This window comes from Rutidosis leptorrhynchoides, chromosome 2 (genome assembly GCF_046630445.1).
Source record: "Rutidosis leptorrhynchoides isolate AG116_Rl617_1_P2 chromosome 2, CSIRO_AGI_Rlap_v1, whole genome shotgun sequence".
Classification (NCBI taxonomy): Eukaryota; Viridiplantae; Streptophyta; class Magnoliopsida; order Asterales; family Asteraceae; genus Rutidosis; species Rutidosis leptorrhynchoides.
The window spans coordinates 42,815,472-42,837,123 of NC_092334.1; the positions used below are offsets into that span (position 1 = coordinate 42,815,472).

At 34.1% G+C, this 21,652-nt stretch overlaps 2 protein-coding genes across 8 annotated transcripts; both read right to left on the reverse strand.

Moving 5' to 3' along the window:
• Positions 1-3,544: 3,544 nt before the first annotated feature.
• Positions 3,545-10,016, reverse strand: LOC139890779 (single-stranded DNA-binding protein, mitochondrial-like). Of its 2 annotated transcripts, XR_011773444.1 has the most exons (7): positions 9,873-10,016; positions 9,455-9,645; positions 8,847-9,055; positions 8,653-8,753; positions 7,187-7,246; positions 6,548-6,718; positions 3,545-3,691 (listed from the first exon to the last, which is right to left on the reverse strand). XR_011773444.1 is itself a non-coding variant. In XM_071873693.1 (6 exons), exons 1-6 carry the CDS (start codon positions 9,955-9,957, stop codon positions 6,702-6,704), a joined length of 663 nt encoding a protein of 220 aa, XP_071729794.1. In that variant the 5' UTR covers positions 9,958-10,016; the 3' UTR covers positions 6,401-6,701. The 2 variants fall into 2 exon arrangements, 1 of the variants encoding a protein (XP_071729794.1); XM_071873693.1 differs by lacking the exon at positions 3,545-3,691 and having other exon boundaries at positions 6,401-6,718.
• Positions 10,017-13,594: 3,578 nt separating this feature from the next.
• On the reverse strand, positions 13,595-20,842 carry LOC139894314 (eukaryotic translation initiation factor 3 subunit A-like). Of its 6 annotated transcripts, none has more exons than XM_071877537.1 (14): positions 20,730-20,842; positions 20,003-20,074; positions 18,485-18,966; positions 17,518-17,733; positions 16,802-17,170; positions 16,679-16,708; positions 16,249-16,476; positions 15,995-16,156; positions 15,686-15,907; positions 15,100-15,306; positions 14,803-15,009; positions 14,633-14,713; positions 14,348-14,549; positions 13,595-14,254 (listed from the first exon to the last, which is right to left on the reverse strand). In XM_071877537.1, the coding sequence occupies exons 2-14, from the start codon at positions 20,046-20,048 to the stop codon at positions 13,797-13,799; spliced, it is 2,910 nt and encodes a 969-aa protein (XP_071733638.1). In that variant the 5' UTR covers positions 20,049-20,074; positions 20,730-20,842; the 3' UTR covers positions 13,595-13,796. The 6 variants fall into 6 exon arrangements, with proteins under 6 accessions (XP_071733638.1, XP_071733639.1, XP_071733642.1 ...); XM_071877538.1 differs by having other exon boundaries at positions 20,003-20,071; positions 20,730-20,832; XM_071877541.1 differs by having other exon boundaries at positions 20,003-20,071; positions 20,685-20,791.
• Positions 20,843-21,652: the final 810 nt, after the last annotated feature.

Below are 21,652 nucleotides of genomic sequence, written 5' to 3' on the forward strand. Positions count from 1 at the left end.
TCTTCATATTTGAGAACAATTCTCAGGTTGCGGTACCAATCGAGGAAGTTTGAACCATTGAGTTTCTCCTTCTCCAACAAAGAACGGAGGGTGTTTTGGTTTACCTTTTGATTGTTTGACATCTACAAAAGAACAAGGTTCAATTTTAGTATTTTCGATATATTACTTTAATAAATTAATTACCCAAGTTTTAATATATTTAAAGAAAAACAATTAATTTACGAAAGCCTAAGATCCACATAGAGGTTCTATAACTACATATGTTGATCAGCTAGCAGTTATAGAGTCTACTGGTAGGTAGCGAGTATCAATTGCATCACATGTGCAACTCTTAGATCTTTATGGGACCTTGAGATATGTGTAGTCTAACAAACCACTATTATCTATTGGCATGTTTGTCCCATTCTTGCCTCGAACTCAGGTCTCACCGTGAATACGATTAAGTCGTCCAATTTGGAAACAGTGAAAATTCAGCCTAGTCTCACTCGCAACTGAAAATCCACCTCGTGGCTATAATTCGATTAGGTTTCACCGTAATCAAAAAATAACGAGGAGTGTTTGCAAGCTCATTGGATGGCATGACTTAAATTTGACGGGTATTTTTAAAAAAGTTTGTGTTAACGAATAATGCATGCACACAAGATTCGCTACACTATTTGTTAAAAATCATTTTAACCAATTTTATATAGATCGATCGTGTTTATGCGTCTAGTTTGTTATTTTATTTTATATATAAAAGTAATAAATACACAAACGTGTATCGTTTTAAAACAATTTTAAAAGATTTCGGTCATATATAATTTGTGTTTAAAAAAAAATTATTTAACTTTAAACTCGTTAGAGTTTAACTTTTAAAATCATCAATTTTAATCTTTGAAACTGTTTCCGGTTTTATTTGATGTTTTCATCAAAAACATTTAGCATATATTATAATCAACAATTAAATATAAATGCATAAAATAAAACACAATCATACCATGCATCACACACACATAGCCTAGCCCAAAAATCCTATGCTTGATCCCATGAGCCGACATGAGATCAAGAGGTCAAACTAAGGGTAATATTGTATCTCCCACTTGATTCAAGAATCAAGTGAAAACTTGACAAACGCCATCGTTGTCAACTTGACATGTTCGCCATCTTCTAAGCCAAAAGCATGTTGTATTTTATCTTCAATCTTCATCTTGTTACATTTATTTAAATTTGAAAATACAACTAAACTAGTACTTTTACAAATTGAAATAAACTTAAATACAATACTATGAAAAAGAAAAATAAATATAATACAACTTTGGCTTCAAAATGGCCTTTCTAATAATACAAATAATCAACATGACATAATATTGCCGTAATCAACAATCACAACAATCATACATAGGTCGGGGCATCATGAGCTATGTGTGCAATCACAATTTTAATAACTACATTATTAAAGCTTAAAAATGGCTTGTCCATGGTTACAATGCATGTGTATAACCATGGAATAAAACAATCAACAATTATAATAAATATTCAAGTCATAACAATAAATCTACAATTTAAAATAGTGATATTCTTTCAATCATATTTGTGTGTCATGAGGTTAAGTCTAGATCAACCGAGTTGACTTTAAAAACCAAAAAGGTTTCAACTTTCACCAATATACCACAAAGCTAAATCTAAAGAATAGTCACACGACAATTAAGATCGTGTAAAAGCGGCTCGGATACCACTGAAGAAAAATCGTGTGTATTTTTAATTAATCAGATTAACGCAGCGGATAGTTAAAATAATAATCTTTTATTATTTCATAAAACTTTTACAAGATTAAATAATCACTTATTTAATGAAACATGCACACGATTATCTATCCTAATTAGATCCAGTTATACCATAATAATTGTCATGAATATAAAACAAAAGAGGAGTTAACGATATACCTTTCTTGAAGAAACTGATGAACGGAGAGAAACCTACGATCAAAAGTATGACCGTCTCTTTGGATAGTCCACACTACACTTCAAACAACGTCAATGGATGCTAGTCCAAACTCAAGTAATAATTAATCAACCTTTGATTAATATTATGAACCAAAATATGTAATATGTGTTTTTGTTCAGTTCACCGAAAGAATGAGAGATGAATTGTATTGTTATTGATTGATATAAATCCTTGTGTGTTTTTTTAACCAAGAATCTCTCATGATATATATATTAATGTGTATCTCACATGCCAACAAAATGACTACGATCCTTTTATTTAAACAAATCTACTTTTAAGATTTCTAAAATCAATCCAAGATCCTTTTATTTTAAACAAATCTACTTTTAAGATTTTCAAAATCAATCCAAGATCCTTTTATTTAAACAAATCTACTTTTAAGATTTCCAAAATCAATCCAAATCTCCTTTTCATATTCATGAATATGATTTATTACATTAATTAATCATTAATTAATTACTTTTATTTAATTACTAGAATAATATATATCAAATATATATTATTAATTGACGTCTAGGTGTATATGTGTGTGACCCCGAAGACTCAAATGAATTTAGCCATATAGTTATATGTTGTACCTTGCACATTAATCCTTCAATATATATATATATATATATATATATATATATATATATATATATATATATATATATATATATATATGTGTGTGTGTGTGTGTGTGTGTGTGTGTGTGTGAGAGAGAGAGAGAGAGAGAGAGAGAGAGAGAGAGAGAGAGAGAGAGAGAGAGAGAGAGATGAATAAACACTATTTGAAGGATGAGCGGATAAGCATATCGCAAACATACACCGTTAACGTATATCCAATGTATAATAGTATAAGTCCGTTAACATTCATTTTAACATTGTTTTTACAAATTTAACATTCATTTTAATTATTATCATACATCATAATATTTATATTTACACGTTAACAATCATCTAGAATATTAGCATAAATCTGATTTTTGTTAACGGACTAATGTGAGACGAGAATTGCTTATTCCCTTACCTATCAAATTAAAGAGCATGAATTTGTAGTAATTTAGTGTAAAAGTAATACTTCGTATTTACTAAATGTGGTGAAGCACAATTTAAAGGGCGTGAATACAAAATTTATATGTTAATCTTTTTATGGCGGCCCCGCGGAAATAGATTTTGATTTGATATGTTGGTCGGGTGTTGTCTAATCCAATAGAATCGTACCATGTTTAGTTACTTTATTGTTGCTAATAAAAAAACAAGAGATCGTATATTCGTTACACTTATTGATTGTGATTAGAGTATCACTGTGATCTCAGTACGTAAGATACACAAAATCCTCATATCAAATTCTGTTAAGATTCGATAGATGTGAAGTATTGTTCTAACGATAGTCCTTAAAAGTTGTCATTAAAACGCCTAAATGTATTATATACTCTATTAACGAACAAACTGTAACTGCTACTCTAAAGTTATCATATACATGTTATCTAAAGTTATCATATAAGAACAATGAATTTATGCACTTTAATGACAGTCTTAAGAATTTGTCACTAAAAAAGTCCTTATAAAATTTAACATTGAATAAAACAAATAACGAGGTTAGAAGGTGCACCAAATTGGTAGACGTAGATTCCATTCTAGTTGTACAAGTATTCGTCAGATTTTTTATTAACCGGTGTACTCGTTGATTTTCATTGGCGAGTGCATCTTTAGACCATACCCTCGACCTGCAGAGCACGAGTTTACTCATGATTGTATAAATCAGCAATATGGTGAACTAATGAGTTTTTACCATTGAAACATCTACTCCGTATATATATTTTCACAAAAAAATAAAATATTAATTTTAAGTTTTTATTTACTTGCATGTTTTGTTTTACTCTTGTTATTGTTATTGTTATTGTTATACTACATAATAACTAATACATAATTAATAATTGCAAGTGCAGCGGGCAAGTCAAATGGGGTTTATCGATTGATGGATCGAGTTTTACCCAAATACCCGCGACCCGGTCATGCGTTGGCGGGTACATTTTTTAAACCATACTACCCGGCCATCACAAAGCAAGCAGATGTTTGCGAGTCATTTTGCTGCACATTGTCTTTCGTATGTGCAAGCTCTCTAACATGCTCCCGTCATCCAAATCATGTTCTTCGTCTTGCTAGCCTTTTAATGCAGTTTCTAAAGACTCGAACACGTGTACCACTAGACAACATAGAAGTTTCTTACAGTAGTTTTATAGCAAGTTTTTTATAACACAAATTTAACAGACTACTGATCATCTCAATTATTTTATTGAACATTACATGAAGGGCAATCATGGAAGACACTCACTTCAAAACAGATAGAATAAAGTTGGGACAGGTGTTACTATAGATAGATATGATATAATATAATATAATATATAATTATAAAATATAAATATTAAAAAGCTTACATTGATGTATGACGTATTCAATAACATGAAGGTTTTATAATTCATGTTTAAGATGATACTCTAAGGATCGTATAGCTCAAACACAATGTCCTGCAATATAAGCCCAAGAGTCCATACTTTTCTAAAACCAATTGGTGATAGAGGGACTTCCCCTTAGACTTATATACATACATTTGTTTTATCTCATGACCGATGTGGGACTTTGGTTTGCACCCTTACAAACCTCCCCTCAAACCTAAGTCCATCTAGGCCTCCCCTCCAACGATAGTCTGGATCCAACCTTTACCGCCGCCAACTCGGAACTCTCAACCTGGTGGGAGGGCAGGGAGATTTCGATACAAGGCTTCCAGGATCAACTCATCGTGCCAGGGTCCCCCTCGAACGAGAGCTGGGTCCACTCATCGCTGCTAAAGACCGAGGGGTGCGCCACATCGCTGCGTGCGCTCAGGGGTGCGCCTTACTGCGCCGTCCACCACATCGGGGCTATAGCCTAGCTCTGATACCACTTGTAAGGATCGTATAGCCCAAACACAATGTCCTGCAATATAAGCCCAAGAGTCCATCCTTTTCTAAAACCAATTGGTGATAGAGGGACTTCCCCTTAGACTTATATACATACATTTGTTTTATCCCATGACCGATGTGGGACTTTGGTTTGCACCCTTACAGATACGACAGTGCAATCCAAAATGAATCCAAGTATATACTTCAGAGAAACCAAGTGGAGTGAAACCATAGGTGGGAAGAAAGCAACAGTCCATTAAAATGAGTGGTTAAATCAATATTAATATTTATTATTATTATTATAATTAAATATTAATATTGAGTTATTGACAATAACAATATGCAGTACCATAGATCTATAAACAAATACTATGCATGGGAGATCACTGTGCTTTGGTTCAAATTTATAAGGGCAAAATTTTTAGGACCGCTGAACTTATTCAGGCCATGAATGCTCAAATGTACAATACTTCCACTTAAGGAACTTTTTTACTTCATTTTCTTCTTTATTAGACCCCTTAATTCTTGTTAACCCAAACTTTTGGTGAGTTTTTACATAATAGAAATAATATTTAAGAGTTAAGACTACGCCTGATTATGTGTCAACCAATATGCTGTTATAAAAGATGAATGTCCAAAAACTTGTTCGTGTATATGCCCTTTACCTTGCCAGGGGAATTGCGCTTACGACACCACAAAGGTCATCACCTCCTTGACCCCTAGAATTTTAGTTAAACTCCAAGTGTTGTAATTTAGCTCAAATATGCACCCTACATGAGCTAACCAACAACAATACTCAATCTCACAAGTGTGGGGTAAAAGGAGCCAGGGAGGGAGGTGTGATGCAGACAATACTCCACATGCCTTAGAATATAAAACAATATTAATATTAATATTATTACCAAAGTTCCAAAAATGATAAACTCTCGTAGTAACATATATGAACAAGAATTTTAGAATGATGTCAGCATTAATAAAGAATTCCTTCATTACATAACATTTGGTAATATGCTAAAACTAAGCAAATCAAACTTGAATAAATCATAGGTCTAGATTTGGTAATCAACAACTATTTACAGCTCTTTACATATATCTGGATCTGTTGCTCTTTCTGGTTGATCTCATTCATAAACTAACGAAAATAAAAGCATTCACAAACCCATGAAACAAGAATATGATTTGCCCAACAAGACACTGTTTCATTTGAGTTGCTTTCTATTATATATAAACTACACTATACACTATACTATACTGTATGTGCTTTAGTTATTAGGGGGACAATAGATCTATCACATATATTGCCATTAAAAAGTGGACTAGACCAATTTTCTCAAATCTTCTCAGATCAAAACCTTTACAAATATTCTAGTGAAACCTTGATGAATGGACCTTAATGAAACGTAGATAATATAAGATCTTTCATCTATACGTTTATAGTTAGATGTCTACTACTAGTAATAGATAGTAAATTATAGTAATCACCTTTATAATATATTACTACATGTCTAGGTATATAATCTTAATGAAAAGGCACATGCGATAGTCGAAAACGATTCTAAATCAGCATAACTTGAAAAGATAAAGAGCATGAGACGTCATACAGAAAATTTCTGAGGGACAAATCTAAAAACAAGAATGTACCCGAAAGGCTAAAATGAAGACATAAGGCAATGCCATCCTCCAGAATACATAGCAACATGTATCAAATCAATCACGATTTGGTAAACAATCTTTGATTTGGGTTATATGGGCGCTCAAGTAAATTATAGGTTTACATATGCCAAACGAGCATCTATTAAATCAATCCTTCACCTGCAATCGAACAGCAATTGGAAATTGATCAGAAGCACAAATATCATAAGACACTAACACAGAATGATGAATGGCAACAAATCATCATTGATTACAATAGTCACTTAAATCCCTTCTAAAAATTAAGGGTGTCTATCTATAAGTAAGGGTGACATGTTTGATTCATTTACTTTAAAATGTTAAAACATGAAAAATTAAGGTTAGAAACGGGTCAAAGAGTAAAATATAAAAGATTTATCTAAAGAAAACAAGTCAGAAGGGTTCTAAGTCGCCTTGAGTGACTTTTGTAATCGTACTTTTGACGGCCTAATTATTTATAGGTTTAATAATTTAAGGACAAACTTGTGTTTTGAAATTAATCAAACCCATTTTGACCCATACCAAAAATTTAACTCTTTTGATCCGTTAGCCAATCCACCCATTTCACAACCTCTATATATATGGGAATTTAATACAAACAGAACTTACGTAGTTCATCAAAGGAAATACTGCTAACGCTTTCTCCAGTTTTAAAGAGACGAACCTTTCCTGCAAGATCACCATAATAAACATAAGAGGATGTCCATTACAAAAAATAGTACACGTATTGCATTAAAGATCCGTGGCACAATGGTAGCGTGTCCGACTCCAGATCAGAAGGTTGCATGTTCGATTCATATCAGGTTCAATTACTGTTATTTTGACATTCAAAAAAAAAAAAAAAAAAACAGTACAAGTGTCACTGCAACTCAGTAAAATTTCGAATAATAGGAAATAACCAATTAAACAATTTGTAACGTATGGGAACATGTATCATCACCCTTTTTTAACCCATACCATAAAACTACTTGTTTTAATATGGTCGAACAAAACAGTCAAACATACACAGATGAGACACACTACGGTGTTGTTTATTACACACCTATATATACCCCTCTACATGGTATATATGCCTCTGTATCTTTGTATTTGTTTTTAGGCTATATATATGTACCGATGTATATGTTTGTATCTATATATGTATCTATGTATCTAAGTGCATGTATTGGTGTATGTATGTTTGTCTATCTTGTATCTGTACCTAGGTATATATATCTACGAAGGTATCTTTATGCATATAGGTTTAAGCTTGAGTTTTTTTTTTTTCCCATGCTTTTGTGTGGTATATATGTATATGTACATATATATATGTATATGTACATATATATATGTATATGTACATATATATATATATATATATATATGTATGTATGTATATATATATTTATGTTTTTATTTTGTTTGTCTGTATGTTCTACTTGAAATTAAATGGTTATGTGCACTATTTTATTCATGCTATTTGCCCTACTGTTGGGCATTACTGCTATATGTGTTCTCTTTTATGGTTACTGTGTATGGTTGCTTCTTGCTAGGCGCACATAACTCTTACAGGTACGTATCATTTGCCCTCTCTATTTCGTTCTTATGAGCATTTCTGGCCGGAGGTCCTTTAGGAAGCAATCTCTTTTGCTCTAGAGTAGAGGGAGGGACGACCTTATCTAGGCGCGGGTTCTATACCCGCGGGTGGAGTAGTGACTTCCTTCTAATCTAGGGTACGAGGAACGATTGTCTACACCCACCTCCCCCATACCCCACTTTCGTGGGATTGGGTATTGTTGTTGTTGTTGTTGTTGTTGTTGTTTGCAGAACAGACCTATCAATTCAGCATAAGAATCAAACGCTCAAATTTTATTTGACACGAGATAATACAAATGGTTAACAGTGTAAGTTTTGTCATTCAGACTGTCAATGACAAACCATCATCAAACATTCATTTTTTATTCGAAGATATAGGCATTTGATTCATTCAGCATTTAAATCTTGATCATATACAGGTATCCAAAAATTGTAAAACTAAAAGCGAACATTACCTTGCCAAATCAGAGTTAACAAATAAAAGAAAAAAAGGTACTTACCATCACGACGAATGCAGATCTCTGGAATGTTCTTAACTTCACCATTAATACTATCATTGTACACTCTTGTCTCAATATCACCCTCTACATAAACTGAAGAGCTGCAAAATAGGTTCCCACATCAAGAAAAAAGAAAGACACAAACACATAATCAAAAAATATAAAATTCATTAAAATCTGATAAATATTCATACTTCTTGACGAGTTGTTGAACTGCATAAGCACCAAGTATTTCATTGTGCACAGCAATACGATGCCATTGAGCAGGTTTCGGCAAGTCTTTGGCTCCGATCGTTCTTTGATCAAACATACCTCCTGTCCCAACCGTAAAGATGGTAACGGTTCTACCATTTCTCAAAATCTTTTGCAGAGGTGGTTGCCCAACCTTTCCACAAATGATTGCCTGTGTAACTAGCCTAATTAGTATATCTAATATTGTACTCGTAATACTTTAACCTAACATAACTAAAGGTACTAAATTTTCAACCAATAGCTAACAAGCGAGCCCGATTTGGAATACGGTTTATCGCAAACGGAAGAAACGAGTCAAACAAGCATAAGTTTTCAACATTGTACTTCAAGTTGCACCCAACACCATAAATCATTTTTATTCAAAATCAAAAAAATGTTATTGCAATAATCCAGTTTTTTTTGTAATCAAGTCAGACGCTTTCGGCATGTTACCCTACCACGTAAAAATGAAGGCAAATTAATCATATTTAACGCATTAATATGACGAAATAGTTGAGTTCAAAACTTAGAAACCAAAAACGGATGGTGGAATTTAACGATTTGAGAGTACCTTATGCACACCACGAAAGCCCCAACCCTTTCGGGGGTCGACACCTTGCATTTGTAATTCAGGTTTTTCAGGAAGCAAATCATCATCAACATTATCATCATCAACTGAATCACCTTCAATACCATCACCACTTCCGAACAAACCAGACGATGAAGATGATGATGATGAGTAACATTTATTCGATATTCCAACTACACAAATTGATCATAATAACACACATTAGGTCTAAATACATTATTTTTAAACCCTAATTCATGTATATATAACTTATGTAAAATTAATTCGAGAGTAACAGTATGATCATATCACCCATAATCGATTTGATAAAATGTAAAAATACAGTATAGCATATGTAAATTAGAAAACCTAAAAAAAGGGAACATGGGATGAGGATTAATAATCAGAGAGACAGAGATACCGAATGAAGTGGTGTGTGTGGAAGAAGGAAGAAAGACACGTAAGCATCTTGTGAATTTGGTAGCGAGTGAAGAACTACAAGTCATATTTCGCAATTTTGGAATTGGAAGATGATATGTTTGATGAAGCAAAATAAGGGTTTACAACAGGGTTTTTGAGTTAGCGGGCCGATAAACGGATCCGGGTCGTTTCAAGAAAAACCTAATTCTGAGAATATTTCAAAATCTAACTTGAACTTTTCACATGTTAAAAATTCATATAATATTTCACACACAACTTTTTGATATAAATTTACTATTATACCCTTAATTATACTTAGAATAATAATATAAATTCAATTTTCTAAATTAATTTATGGGTATAATTGTGAATTTTTAGAACAAAAGTGTAGATATATCAAAAAGTGGTGTGTGTGTGTGTGAAAATCATCTCCCTTTACAATAACATGAACCTTTATTATCACGTTAAATACCAACTAATATGTAACTAAATGTACAAATATTATATATGAATATTATAGACACGGATTAAGATCTTTATTCTTATACTCGGTAATATTAATGTAAACAAAGTGTTGACCATTAGCTGGTAATGATTTTTTTTAGGGAAAATTGATTCAAAATACATCGAGCTTTCATCAAAATCTATTAGCTGGTACGTTGTGCAGTAAATTGTTATGTGGGTATGTTTTATGTATGAAGATATAAATATAAATATAAATGTTTTGTCTAACAGAAGGACTAATGAAATTAGAGTTTACAAATATGAGGGACTAAAGATGTAAATATCTAGAAGGTGACCTAAGAGGTAACCTGTTATTACATGTTGAATGCATACAATAGGAGAAAATACAAAGTTGAATGCATACAATAGAACTTTTGAAAGTTGAATGCATACAATAAGATTTTGATGAAAGTTCGATGCATTTTGAATCAATTTTCCCTTTTTTCTAATAGATGTTGGTTATTTAGGAGTGCCAAAAAGATAAAAAGGCAAACTTGTTACAAAATATCCCAACTTTTACACTATTGGTCAAAGTCTTGGGCTGGCAACAGCCCCGTCAAAACATAACTAAGCTCCGTCCTTGATAAGCTCCATTAAACGCCAAATCATTTCTAGCGCCCAAAATCGTCCTACTGTAGTCGGTCCAATCAAACTCCAAACCATCACACCAATCATAGGAGAATTCAAGGATATAAGTAGGCATACATTCCACCAACTACATAAAGCGGTCCAAACATTATAAGACCATGAACAATGAATTATCAAAGATCTATCAATTCTATATGTACCAAACACCATCCACATCTGTCATCCACTCGACCACTTAAGCATTGACTATAGTTAAACATCTCTAACCGGTACCCCATCTTGAATCGCTAACCAATGAAAAAAGGCTATTTATTCCAAACCACCTTTAACTAATCAAACTCTACCTCTAAGTTAGCCGAAATCATGACCCGGACACCTTCCGCAACTGTATGGACCTTGTCAACACATGGCGATCCTCATGGTTTAGCTTTCTTCGGGCGCTCGTTACTCTCGAGCAAGCCCTCAAGAAAACCCTTCTGATGTCTCCTTATTTTTCTATATTATTTTTTTATTTTTTTAAATCTTGCCCTAAACTTTAACTTTAGTAGGTTTTCGAGCAAAAGCAATTGATTGTTCTTCTGTCCAACATCCTCAATGTTATCATCACAATGTTCTGTCGATCCAGCCCCAACAACTTCGGAAAAATCCCTTGCCTTCAATTTTTTCCTTTTGTGTCCCTTACACGGGCTCTGATGTGGAGTAGCAATAACATCTTTTCTTTGTTGAAGCCTTGATTTTTGAGCCTTTTTTTTTTATAAATCGCGCAGGAAGATCTGCAATCTAATGTGGGACATTTATGCAAATCTTGTTTATCATGAGAATATCTAGCAGCGTGGAAGAAAGTTTGATTGTCAGGTAAATCCCCCTCGTGCAAAGGTTTTTGTAAATCGTCGTACGTTTTGAGTAGAGATGTTTCAAGAAGTTTACTTGGTGAAGATAATCCGAGGTCAAGAAAGAAGATGAATGAGGCTTCCACTTCGAGTACTCATAAGCTTAAAGATCACAGTGATGACTTGGATTACGGGTACTCAATTCAAAGCTTGTTTATGGACTCTCATGATGGAAGAGACGACAGTTCAGCGACTAACGGGAAGGGTAATATGTATGTGGAAGCTTTCGTGACATTCGATGAAATGATGACACGTTTGGCCGAGGAGATCGTACTGGGTGATAGATTCATCAATGTATTATCTTAGTAGATAGAGAATCGGTCCGGGAAGAAAATTTTGAAAGAGACGTTTAATGGTAAGTTGAAGAGGGCGGGATCTAGCGGTTTATAGGTTGGGTTTGTCTCGGGTTTATTCGTTTTCTTTCTTCTGTTTGTTGATTTCGCGTCCTGTTATTATCGTGTTGTATTCGGTTTAGTATTGTTTTTGAGTTTTTCAGGTTGAGGAGACTCGTTCATAGGTATTTTTTTTGTTTAAATGGTTGCTATCTAGGTGCGAACTTCCCCGTTTTTCCGTTCTTTTGTATTTTATGTTGAGGGCGTTTTCTTATGAAAAATGATCTCGGTTTTAGGAGTTTTAGTTTTTTTCAGAAAAAAAAGGTAGGAGAATGTTAAACTTGGACTACATTTGAAGATATTATATATATATATATTTTTTTGGCTAAAATAACGACCTTCTTTGCTCCCGAGCTTGATTGGTATTCTTTTAGCTGTGTGTCTTCGGGGATGTCTACCGTAAAGGTGCATGAGTGGTGTTCTGGTTTGTTACGGGTGGTTGGCTCTTTGCTCTCGCAACAACTTCCACCTGACATACCCATCGAGTAATGTTTACAAGGTCCCTTGGCTTTATTTTTCGAGGCAACACCAAGCGTCGTTTAAGTGACGACTTGACTACCGCTTAGAGCCTAAATTGATGTTTCAGGCAGGCTTTTAAACACATGGAAATTTAATTTCTACCATTTTCTTGGCGCCTCTTTTTTATTTCTATTATTTATTTTTTATTTTTATTTTTATTTTTATCTTTATTTTTATTTTTTATTTTTAATTTTATTTTACTATTTAAAAAAAAAAATTCCTACTTTTTGGCCGGAGGTCCACTCGAAAGCAATCTCTTTATCCGTCAAATGAGAAGAGGGATGACTTTCTCTACTTTCTGTGGGAGAAATGACTGGTCTATTTCTCGGATAGGGGAAGGATTGTCTACATCTCACCTTCCCCATACATCACTCATGTAGTATTGGGTTTCGTTGTTGTTGTTGTATTAAAACTAAGTCTTTTCATCAAAAGATGAAAGAGACGAACAAGGATACAATCAGACCTAAAAACCACAAGGCTCGGACCTTAATGCTAAACATCGAAACCAAGCTAACTAAACCCGAGCCTTAAACGAAACGTGCCACAAATACAAACCCACAAAATAGACACAAACTAGAAGCTTACACAAATAAACCAACACAAAGCTAACGAAGGAAGAATCAACACACCTAACTAAACGAATAAAGATCGATCTAACTAACCGATGACCGATTTACCTTTAAGTTTCCGACACTTAATGACCGGCTTCACAACCACTCCATTTGAAGATATTATATATAACTTACTTATCTCATAATGATCATCCGATATCAAATCTAGATTAAAAAAATCCAAGTGAAAATTAGCAAAACACCATCATAGTATAGAAATGCACAGAAAACTGAAACAATCATTTAAATTCCATAAGTGCTTTCATAACAAACAAAATTCACACATCCACTGTTATTAGTTTGGGTCTGGTCTAATTCTTCTTCCCATATTTCAGAAAACAATAAAGTACACCATCTTCTCTTACAAATTTAAAAACCCAACAAGGTAACAAGACATGTCAAAAACCCAACCTTAAACATTTCACCGAGAATACTTAGAAGACGACCAACCCTTACCACCACCAGTGCCAGCACCACCTCCGCTGCCAGGTGGTCTCCACTTTCCACTTGGTCCTCCAGCCCCAGGAGGAGCATCATCCGGCTTCCCACTTCCCCACCTATCAGATTGTGCTGGTGGAGGTGCAGCTGGCTCTGCTGGCCCACTTCTACGGTGCTTAGGCACGTACTTCCCACCACCACCAGTTGATGCAGTTGCACCCGCTGCTGCAGGTGCACCAGCACCTGGTGGTGCGGCTGATCCTGGCCCTGGAAGCTCAGATGCAGGCTTGGCTGGGGCATCAATTGGAGTACCCCTTAAAATAGCTTCCTTCCTTGCCCTCTCTCGTTCTTCCAGTTCCTCCTCTCTTTTCCTCTGCCTTTCAGCAATTTCGTCCAGCTTCGCCCTTCTCTCTGCTTCTTCTTTCTTTCGCCTTTCGGCCTCTAAATAACCAATTGAGAAATATATAAACATGAGGATCCGTGAATAGAAACTTATTATTATATTATTATAAAAAAATAATAAAAAGGATTCACCTTCACGCTTACGAGCTTCTTCCTCCTCACGTAACCTGTCGAGTCTTTCTTCTTCAGTTTTGAGATAGTAAAGCATTTTCCTCTTGATCTCCCTCTCCTCTTTTCGCGCCTTCAGAACTTGGCTTACTCGTTGCTTCCTCTCTAATTCCATTCTATCGTGCTCTGCCTGACGACGACTAACGACTCTTTCTTCAAACGCGGTCTGTATAATAAACAACAATAGGTCAGTAAATTTTTAGCTATACAAAAAAAAAGATTAAAAAAAAGGGAGGTAAAAAAGAAGACCTTATCTTGGGTAACCCGGGCAAGTCTATACTTCTCCCTCACATCCCCATCATGACGTGCTCTGCTCAACTCAACTTCGAGCTGCAACACATTTATGAAGTCATTAAGATGAATAACACAATCCTAACAGTTAAAGTGAAAAAATGTTAAAAGTGAAGTCGACAGGATACCTGCTGCTCACGTTCATGAAGTTTCTTCTCTTCAGTTAAACGTTTTTGGAAAGCTTGTTCAATCAAAGGTGCGGCCTCTTCCCTCTTTGCTCTTTCAAAGTGATCCATTGTTTTAATTAATTTTTGCATTTTCTTTTCCATTTCCTGCCTTTCTCTAACTTGCTCCTGTAAAGCTATCTCCATCAAAGTCTGTTTTGTCACCTTATCCTATAAAGAAAATTATCGGTCAACGTTAAAGTCAAACAACGGCTTCAAACCGAGAATAAACCATGAGAAATAAGAATCAAAGTTACACACCCCCTCAATGATAGGCTTCTTTCCTTTTTTACCGATACGTTTTCCAACATCATTAAGTAAAGCCAGAGCTTCCTCACGCTCACGCTCCTCAATTTCCCTTCTAATACGTTGATGCTTCCTTTCTTCAAACTCAGTAGCAAGTCTCTTCTGTTCCGCCTCCTCGGTTTTCTTTTGCAATTTTAGTCTTTTTGTTTCCTCTTCTCGTTCCTTTAAAATTAATCATTAAGCAGAACAATAAGAAAAATTATTAGTGAAGCCCGTAGATGATGTCAAAAGCACAGAACTAGAGATGGCATCATAACCCGATTGGGTAAAGAGTCAACAAGGTAAAATATGTATCGACCCAAAGCATATTTTGTCCCATAATTTAGATTTCATATAATACAACTTGTGTCAAAGATGATTACAATTACAATTACAAATCATATTATTTCAAAACTAATATATTTTGCATGGGTAAATGGGTGGTTTATCGCAATAATGAACACTCCGAGAAATGATTAAAGATGCCCGCCCAAAAAAGGACAAAAGAAAAACAAAAATTGAGAAAATGAGACATAATTATAATTCAGAGAACATAAAATACCATCTCAAGCAGGTGACGCTCCTGTTCCTCCTTGCGTTTTTCAATAATAGATTTCCGAGCAAGAAGCTTTTTGTGCTCTTTATCTACAATATCTGCCAAACTTGGAAGCATAGCACTCAGTTTTGAAGCTTTCGTCTGAGAAGGGTAAATCATTGATCTTGACTTATTCAAATTCTGAGCCAAAACACTCAAATGATCTTGCAACTTGTCAGACTCAAACCCCTGATACAATATATGAGATACAACGTTAGTCCACGAAGAAGCATGAGATATAAAAAGAAGACATAGAACATGGTAATATAGACTAACCAAGTCGCCGAATATAATTGCACCCTTCATATGGTCAACTTTCATAGCAATGAAATTATGTTTAACAGCATCAACAGAAATCCTTTCCACAACTGAGAACTCAAAGAAAGGAACCATTTTTGATAAAGTTTCAACTTTCATGGTCTGATACACCTGGGACACCTGAAACCATGATAAGAAAAATTCATAAGAATATCCATAAAAATAAATAAAACCAAACACGTAATAGTTAAACATTAACCACAATTATTTACCTGTTGCAAGAGTCTCAAGGTAGCTACTTTTTCCAAAGCAGGAATGTAGTGAGAAAGCTGGACTTCAGGTACAGAAGAAGCTGAAGATATCTTGCCCCCAAGTTTTGATATCTTTGTCAGCAAAGGCTGAACTTTTGACGCCAAATCCAGAGGCAAAAACTCATTTTCAAGAAGATGGTAAAGATCCTTCACTTCTTGAGTTACATACGTCATTACTCCTTTAGAAACCTATATACGGAAGAGAACAGTTACAAAAAATCAAATATAAAAGCCCTATTCGTGAAAGTAAAAAGGAGATGATATACAAAAATACCAACATGAAAAAACCATTACAGTATTTACAATGCATATGAATACATATAGAACGTTTCAAGAATCAGTTGGGCTTAAGTAACATTGCAATTAACAGGTGATTTGAAAGCAATCTTACCAGATCTGCTAGAAGAGATGACCGAGACAGCTGCAAAAAAACAAAAAACAAAAAAAAAAATGTGAATTACATTGTAGAACCAGCATATATATGAAAAAGATATAATTCAAGGTCGAGAGATACCACTTCTTTTGTTTCAAGCTTGGCATCGATATTAAATCCGATAAGATTGTACATCCTTAAATTCCGCTCTTTGTCGTGTTCCAGTTCTAAATGAGAAGCAGTTTTCATATGATCATACGGTGGAGCTGAAAGCGCAGCCAACAATACAGATGAAGCAATTAACTGCAGGTCTTTCTGGTTCAGATTCTTATTGAAGCTTTTTTGAAGTTGGAAAAGCTTAAACCATGCATAAGCATGATATAGATGGCTAGAGGAGATCCAGAAAATTTCTGTTAACTTCGCATAATATACAGCCATTAGGGATGATTTTGGCATTTTCTTAACCATGTTTGTCAGCCCATAAATATCTTCTACGGAGCGGAAGGCTTCCTGAAAATACAATCAAACAAATAAAATAAATGATTTAGATTAGACAAGAAAATGTATAATCAGAATAAATAATAATATGTAATGATTTCAACCCATTTATTTATATATTTGTTGACTTTGAGTGATTTTTAAGAATATTATCTCTAACAAGCGAAAAAGGTTAGCTTCGTAAATTAAAAAACAGAATGAAACAAACTAGCAAGTTACACAAAAGTCCCCTTTTCAGCATAAATTCTATCACATACCAAGTAGAATTTATCACAATTTTGTTATCATAAACAAAATGTATGTGGGTCAATCAAACGTCCCATCTTCCCAACTATAATACAAAAAAAACAGAAACAAACCTGCCAGAGCTCAAGCTCAGTTGCAACTTTCAACTGCTCAAATCGTGTATCGAGATAAAAATGTAGACTTTCAGGAGCAGTTAGATCAGGCCTGTCCCTCTGATCTCTGTACTTGTTAAGGTTTGCAAGATGGTTCCTGATTATCTCACAAAGCCTGCGAAACTCGGTTGTCCTTTTGTATTGTTTGCAGAACTGGAAAGCACGGTGTGCTGTGTCCTGCATACAAGTAATCATACATCACACTCCATTACTTCGATTATATGGCTCACAAGTCGGTAAAAAAATTGAGATAGAAAAGTTCCAACTTAAAGAATCTACTTAAAATAGTAACAAGTGAACATAAATCTACAATATGTAAACACAGTAACATTGACTTAATACAGCAGTATTAGCAGATAAAGAAAGTCTTCGGGTCAATAATTAATTATTGCATTAGCACGCTGAAACCCAAAGTAAAACAATCTGAGCTTGTTACTTGTTCAACTGTAAACATCTGCAAATCAGACTATCCATTCTTAAATATTGCTCACAAACATAGTTGTATGCATTATTATAAATGTTAACAAACGACTAGCATTAAGAACCTTTAACCTGGATGGCCATAATGTAATACCGGTTTTAAACAAAAAGATAAATTGGACAAACATCTCTTTCAAAGTCTCTTCTCCTTACAATTAAAGCTCTGAACTCACATATATCTACTACTCCATATATATTAGTGTTTATATGAAGAATCACATGATTTACAATAATGATGAGATAAGTAGAGTAGAATCATCATATTCCCCAAAAATAAACAAGGGGATAATGAGTTATAGTTTAGCAGAACACCGTCAAGTTCATAAGCCAGAAAAATATCAGATCTTAATGTTCAGAAACGTTTTAATATGTTGATTATCAAAAGATTAACTCTAATGATTAATAATGCAAGGGTAATGGAAGCTACAATTATTGAAAGAAAACTTACTGCATACAAAGCCATCAACTTGGAGTTGTTTCGAAGAATTTCAAGAACTGTTCTGTAAGTTTCCCACAAAAACTTAAACCATGGGGTCACAAGCTCCCTATCAGAGCGGTCCTTTCCCTTCTCACCACTAACATAACTCAGCATTAAATCTTCAGGTCTTTTATCAGCTTCAAGATCATCAACATCCAGGGCTTCTTCTAAAGCCTGAGCCTGACTACGAGCCAACTCAGCCCTTTTGGTTGAGAGATCCATGAAGTGCTTAATCACTTCCTCTAACGAATTAACATTAACTTGCTGACAAATTATTCGGTACTGAATCAGACCATCTTTGGCAAATCTACCTCTCCTCATATCAACACAAAGTTCGATGTACTTAAACATAATTTTCTCATGCGTTTTCTGCCATGCTCTGTACCTCTTGGAAGTGATAAGATCATGAAGGGCTTGAAGAGCATCTTGTTTCTGGCCAACATTGATCAATTCTGCATTCAAGTACTAACAAAGGTGAGTTATTCATATACATGCACACTGCACTGGAAGTGTTTGAAGATACAAAAGCCTAGACATCTTTAGATAGACGTAAACATGCAACACTGCATCAGCTTGAGGGTTAAATAAAAAGTTGTGCATGCAAGCAACAAAAACATCATTGTAAATGTCAGCCTAATATTTAAAGTCGTGACTACTAGGGAAAAGGGGACGGTACCCCGGCAAAGTAAGTCGTGACTACTAGGTTAGAATAAAGTCAGCAGTGGAGCATAAAAAACGCAATAGAATAACTTCAACCGCCTCAATATCATGAAATGGGTCCAGCAATCAATATTAAAGTTTGAGTTGAAAATACATGCATTCATTAAATATACAGTATGCATGTAATTTTGCCAGAAAAAGGCATATATACATTCTAAGTTCTCTCTTTATATTACGAATAAAAAAAATAAAATCTGCACCCAAACAGTTTGGTTTGACAAAAAACAATTTTCCCACTTATCTACAAAGATCCCAGTTTTAGCCAATCGATAGATACTTGCCAACTTGAAATTCCAATTCAAAAAACCTTCAATTGGACATATACCTAGTCCATAACAATTTCCTAGGAGGTACAAATGTAATTTTCACTTCATCTTCTTTATCATTTTTAACAACAGATCAACCATCACGTAGCAAACAAATACACTGACTTTGCTTGATGACTAGTCTCATTAGTCCAACGGCACAAGTGACAATAGCTGATAGTAAGCCAATGATCAAAAAACAACGGCAAACCCTCAGTCCTCAATTATTTAGACTATTGATTGATGTCATCACCACTCACCAATAGCAGCTAACTTGTAGGTAAAAAGCACAAGCCATAAAGAAAATATTTTTTGACACTATTTTTTATCCTAATCAAGTAAGCATAGGTTTGTTACACAATATATTTAGACCACCAACGACCGCCTATTGAACTGAATTTCACCTAGCAGCAGATAAAAACCCTACATAGAAACAATACATCAATGCGATGATGCCACTCACCTTCCGCTCGTTTCAGAGCATTCTCCGGTTTCGCAAAAGTCGCCATTTTCAATCACAGAAGTCTTCTACCTGCTATGATACATATACAACAATTTAGTTTTTGTTATTATTCTTAATCAATCAATAGCATAACACTAAGTACAACCAAAAGCAGAAGTAGCAATTGTAACTACTATGCTAATATACACAAATAAAATTCTAAACTATATCCATAAATCCATAAACTATAACAATTGTAACTACTATTCCAACTTGTAGAGCACTAAACACCAACAGATTTCCATCATAATTATATAAATAATAAATAATATTCAGCAAAAATTATTAGAAACCTAATTTCAGGCACACGATTAGTTAATCAGCAACACAACACATAGATGTAGAAAAAAATCAATTGCCGATCCGTACGTACAGCAAATTACATGTAACAGTTTAACTAGTGTGTAACACATAATTACACATAAATTCCATTACATCTCTATAATAATATTCAGCAAAAAATATCAGAAACCTAATTTAGGCACGAGATTAGTAAATCAGGAACGAAACAGTAGAAAAAATTAATCACAGATCAGTACATGCCGCAAATTAGATGCAAGACGGATAAATTCATAAATTGCTAATCAATTGAACACAAAAAATGAACAGAACGAAAAATCAAACGCGCAAAAGTGAAACTAACGAAAAATCTATGCGAAAAGTTACGATTCGTATGGAGAAGCAATACGTGAATCCGTCGTCGAAAATTAGCAGCCGCGAAGAGTGTGATTGATTGAAGATATTGTTAGAGATGACTGAATCGAAAAGAAAAGTAGGGTTTGGGGTGCAAAAACTGGCGACATGTTAAAGGGTAAATACAAGTCGGCCTTAAGGCTCAAGTTAAAAAGCCCAATACTACCGGGTCTCTATTAAAAAGCCCACGTACTTGTTTCTTTTTTGTTGTTGATACTCGAAAGCAAATACACAACAGACTTGATTTTACTGTACATATTTAAACAGACTTTTTAAATTTATTTATTACTATTACTATTAATTATATTATTTTTATATTTATTTATTTTTTGAAAAGCAAGTTCAAAAATCTTTTGTCCTTAATGTCACGGAGGATTAGTATCGAATTTTTCCTGTTAGTGTGCAATAAAATTGTTGTATACATTGCTTATATATTGACCGTAAGTAACCGGTATTGATTTGTAAAAACTTATATGCTAGTTGTTGTTAGAAAAATTTATTGCTCCGTGCATTTTCTTTTGCAATCAAGGTTTTGATAGTAGTTAGAGATAGCATCAATAAATTGGGCCGGGTTATACAACTACGGAATATAACGTGGTTTAATCTTCCTGGGTGATCATAAATTAATGTCCAAAAAAAATGAGGCAAGATTTTATGTCGTATATTTTTGTGTGTAAGAACTTTTAACTTTTTTTATATAATATATTAATTATTAATTTAAATTTAATAGTTAATATTCAATTTTAATATTAACAATATAAATATAAATATATTACCAAAGAGTCAATGGCTAGACGATATCGAGGTCACCCTTAGAATCTTGAAATTAAGTATTCAAATCTTGCTTAGGATATTTCGTGATGTATATATTCGTGTTAGTATTAGATAAGTGACTGAGTTTGCCTTCAAATAATATAT

Coding starts and splice junctions, on each gene's coding strand:
- LOC139894314 (XM_071877537.1), bottom strand. CDS start 20,048: ATGGCGACTTTTGCGAAACCGGAGAATGCTCTGAAACGAGCGGAAG. Junction 18,967..20,002: donor TGCTCTGAAACGAGCGGAAG/GTGAGTGGCATC, acceptor ACTTGAATGCAG/AATTGATCAATGTTGGCCAG. Junction 17,734..18,484: donor AGTTGATGGCTTTGTATGCA/GTAAGTTTTCTT, acceptor ACTTGTATGCAG/GACACAGCACACCGTGCTTT.
- LOC139890779 (XM_071873693.1), bottom strand. CDS start 9,957: ATGACTTGTAGTTCTTCACTCGCTACCAAATTCACAAGATGCTTACGT. Junction 8,754..8,846: donor GTTCAACAACTCGTCAAGAA/GTATGAATATTT, acceptor CCTATTTTGCAG/CTCTTCAGTTTATGTAGAGG. Junction 7,247..8,652: donor GATCTGCATTCGTCGTGATG/GTAAGTACCTTT, acceptor GTGATCTTGCAG/GAAAGGTTCGTCTCTTTAAA.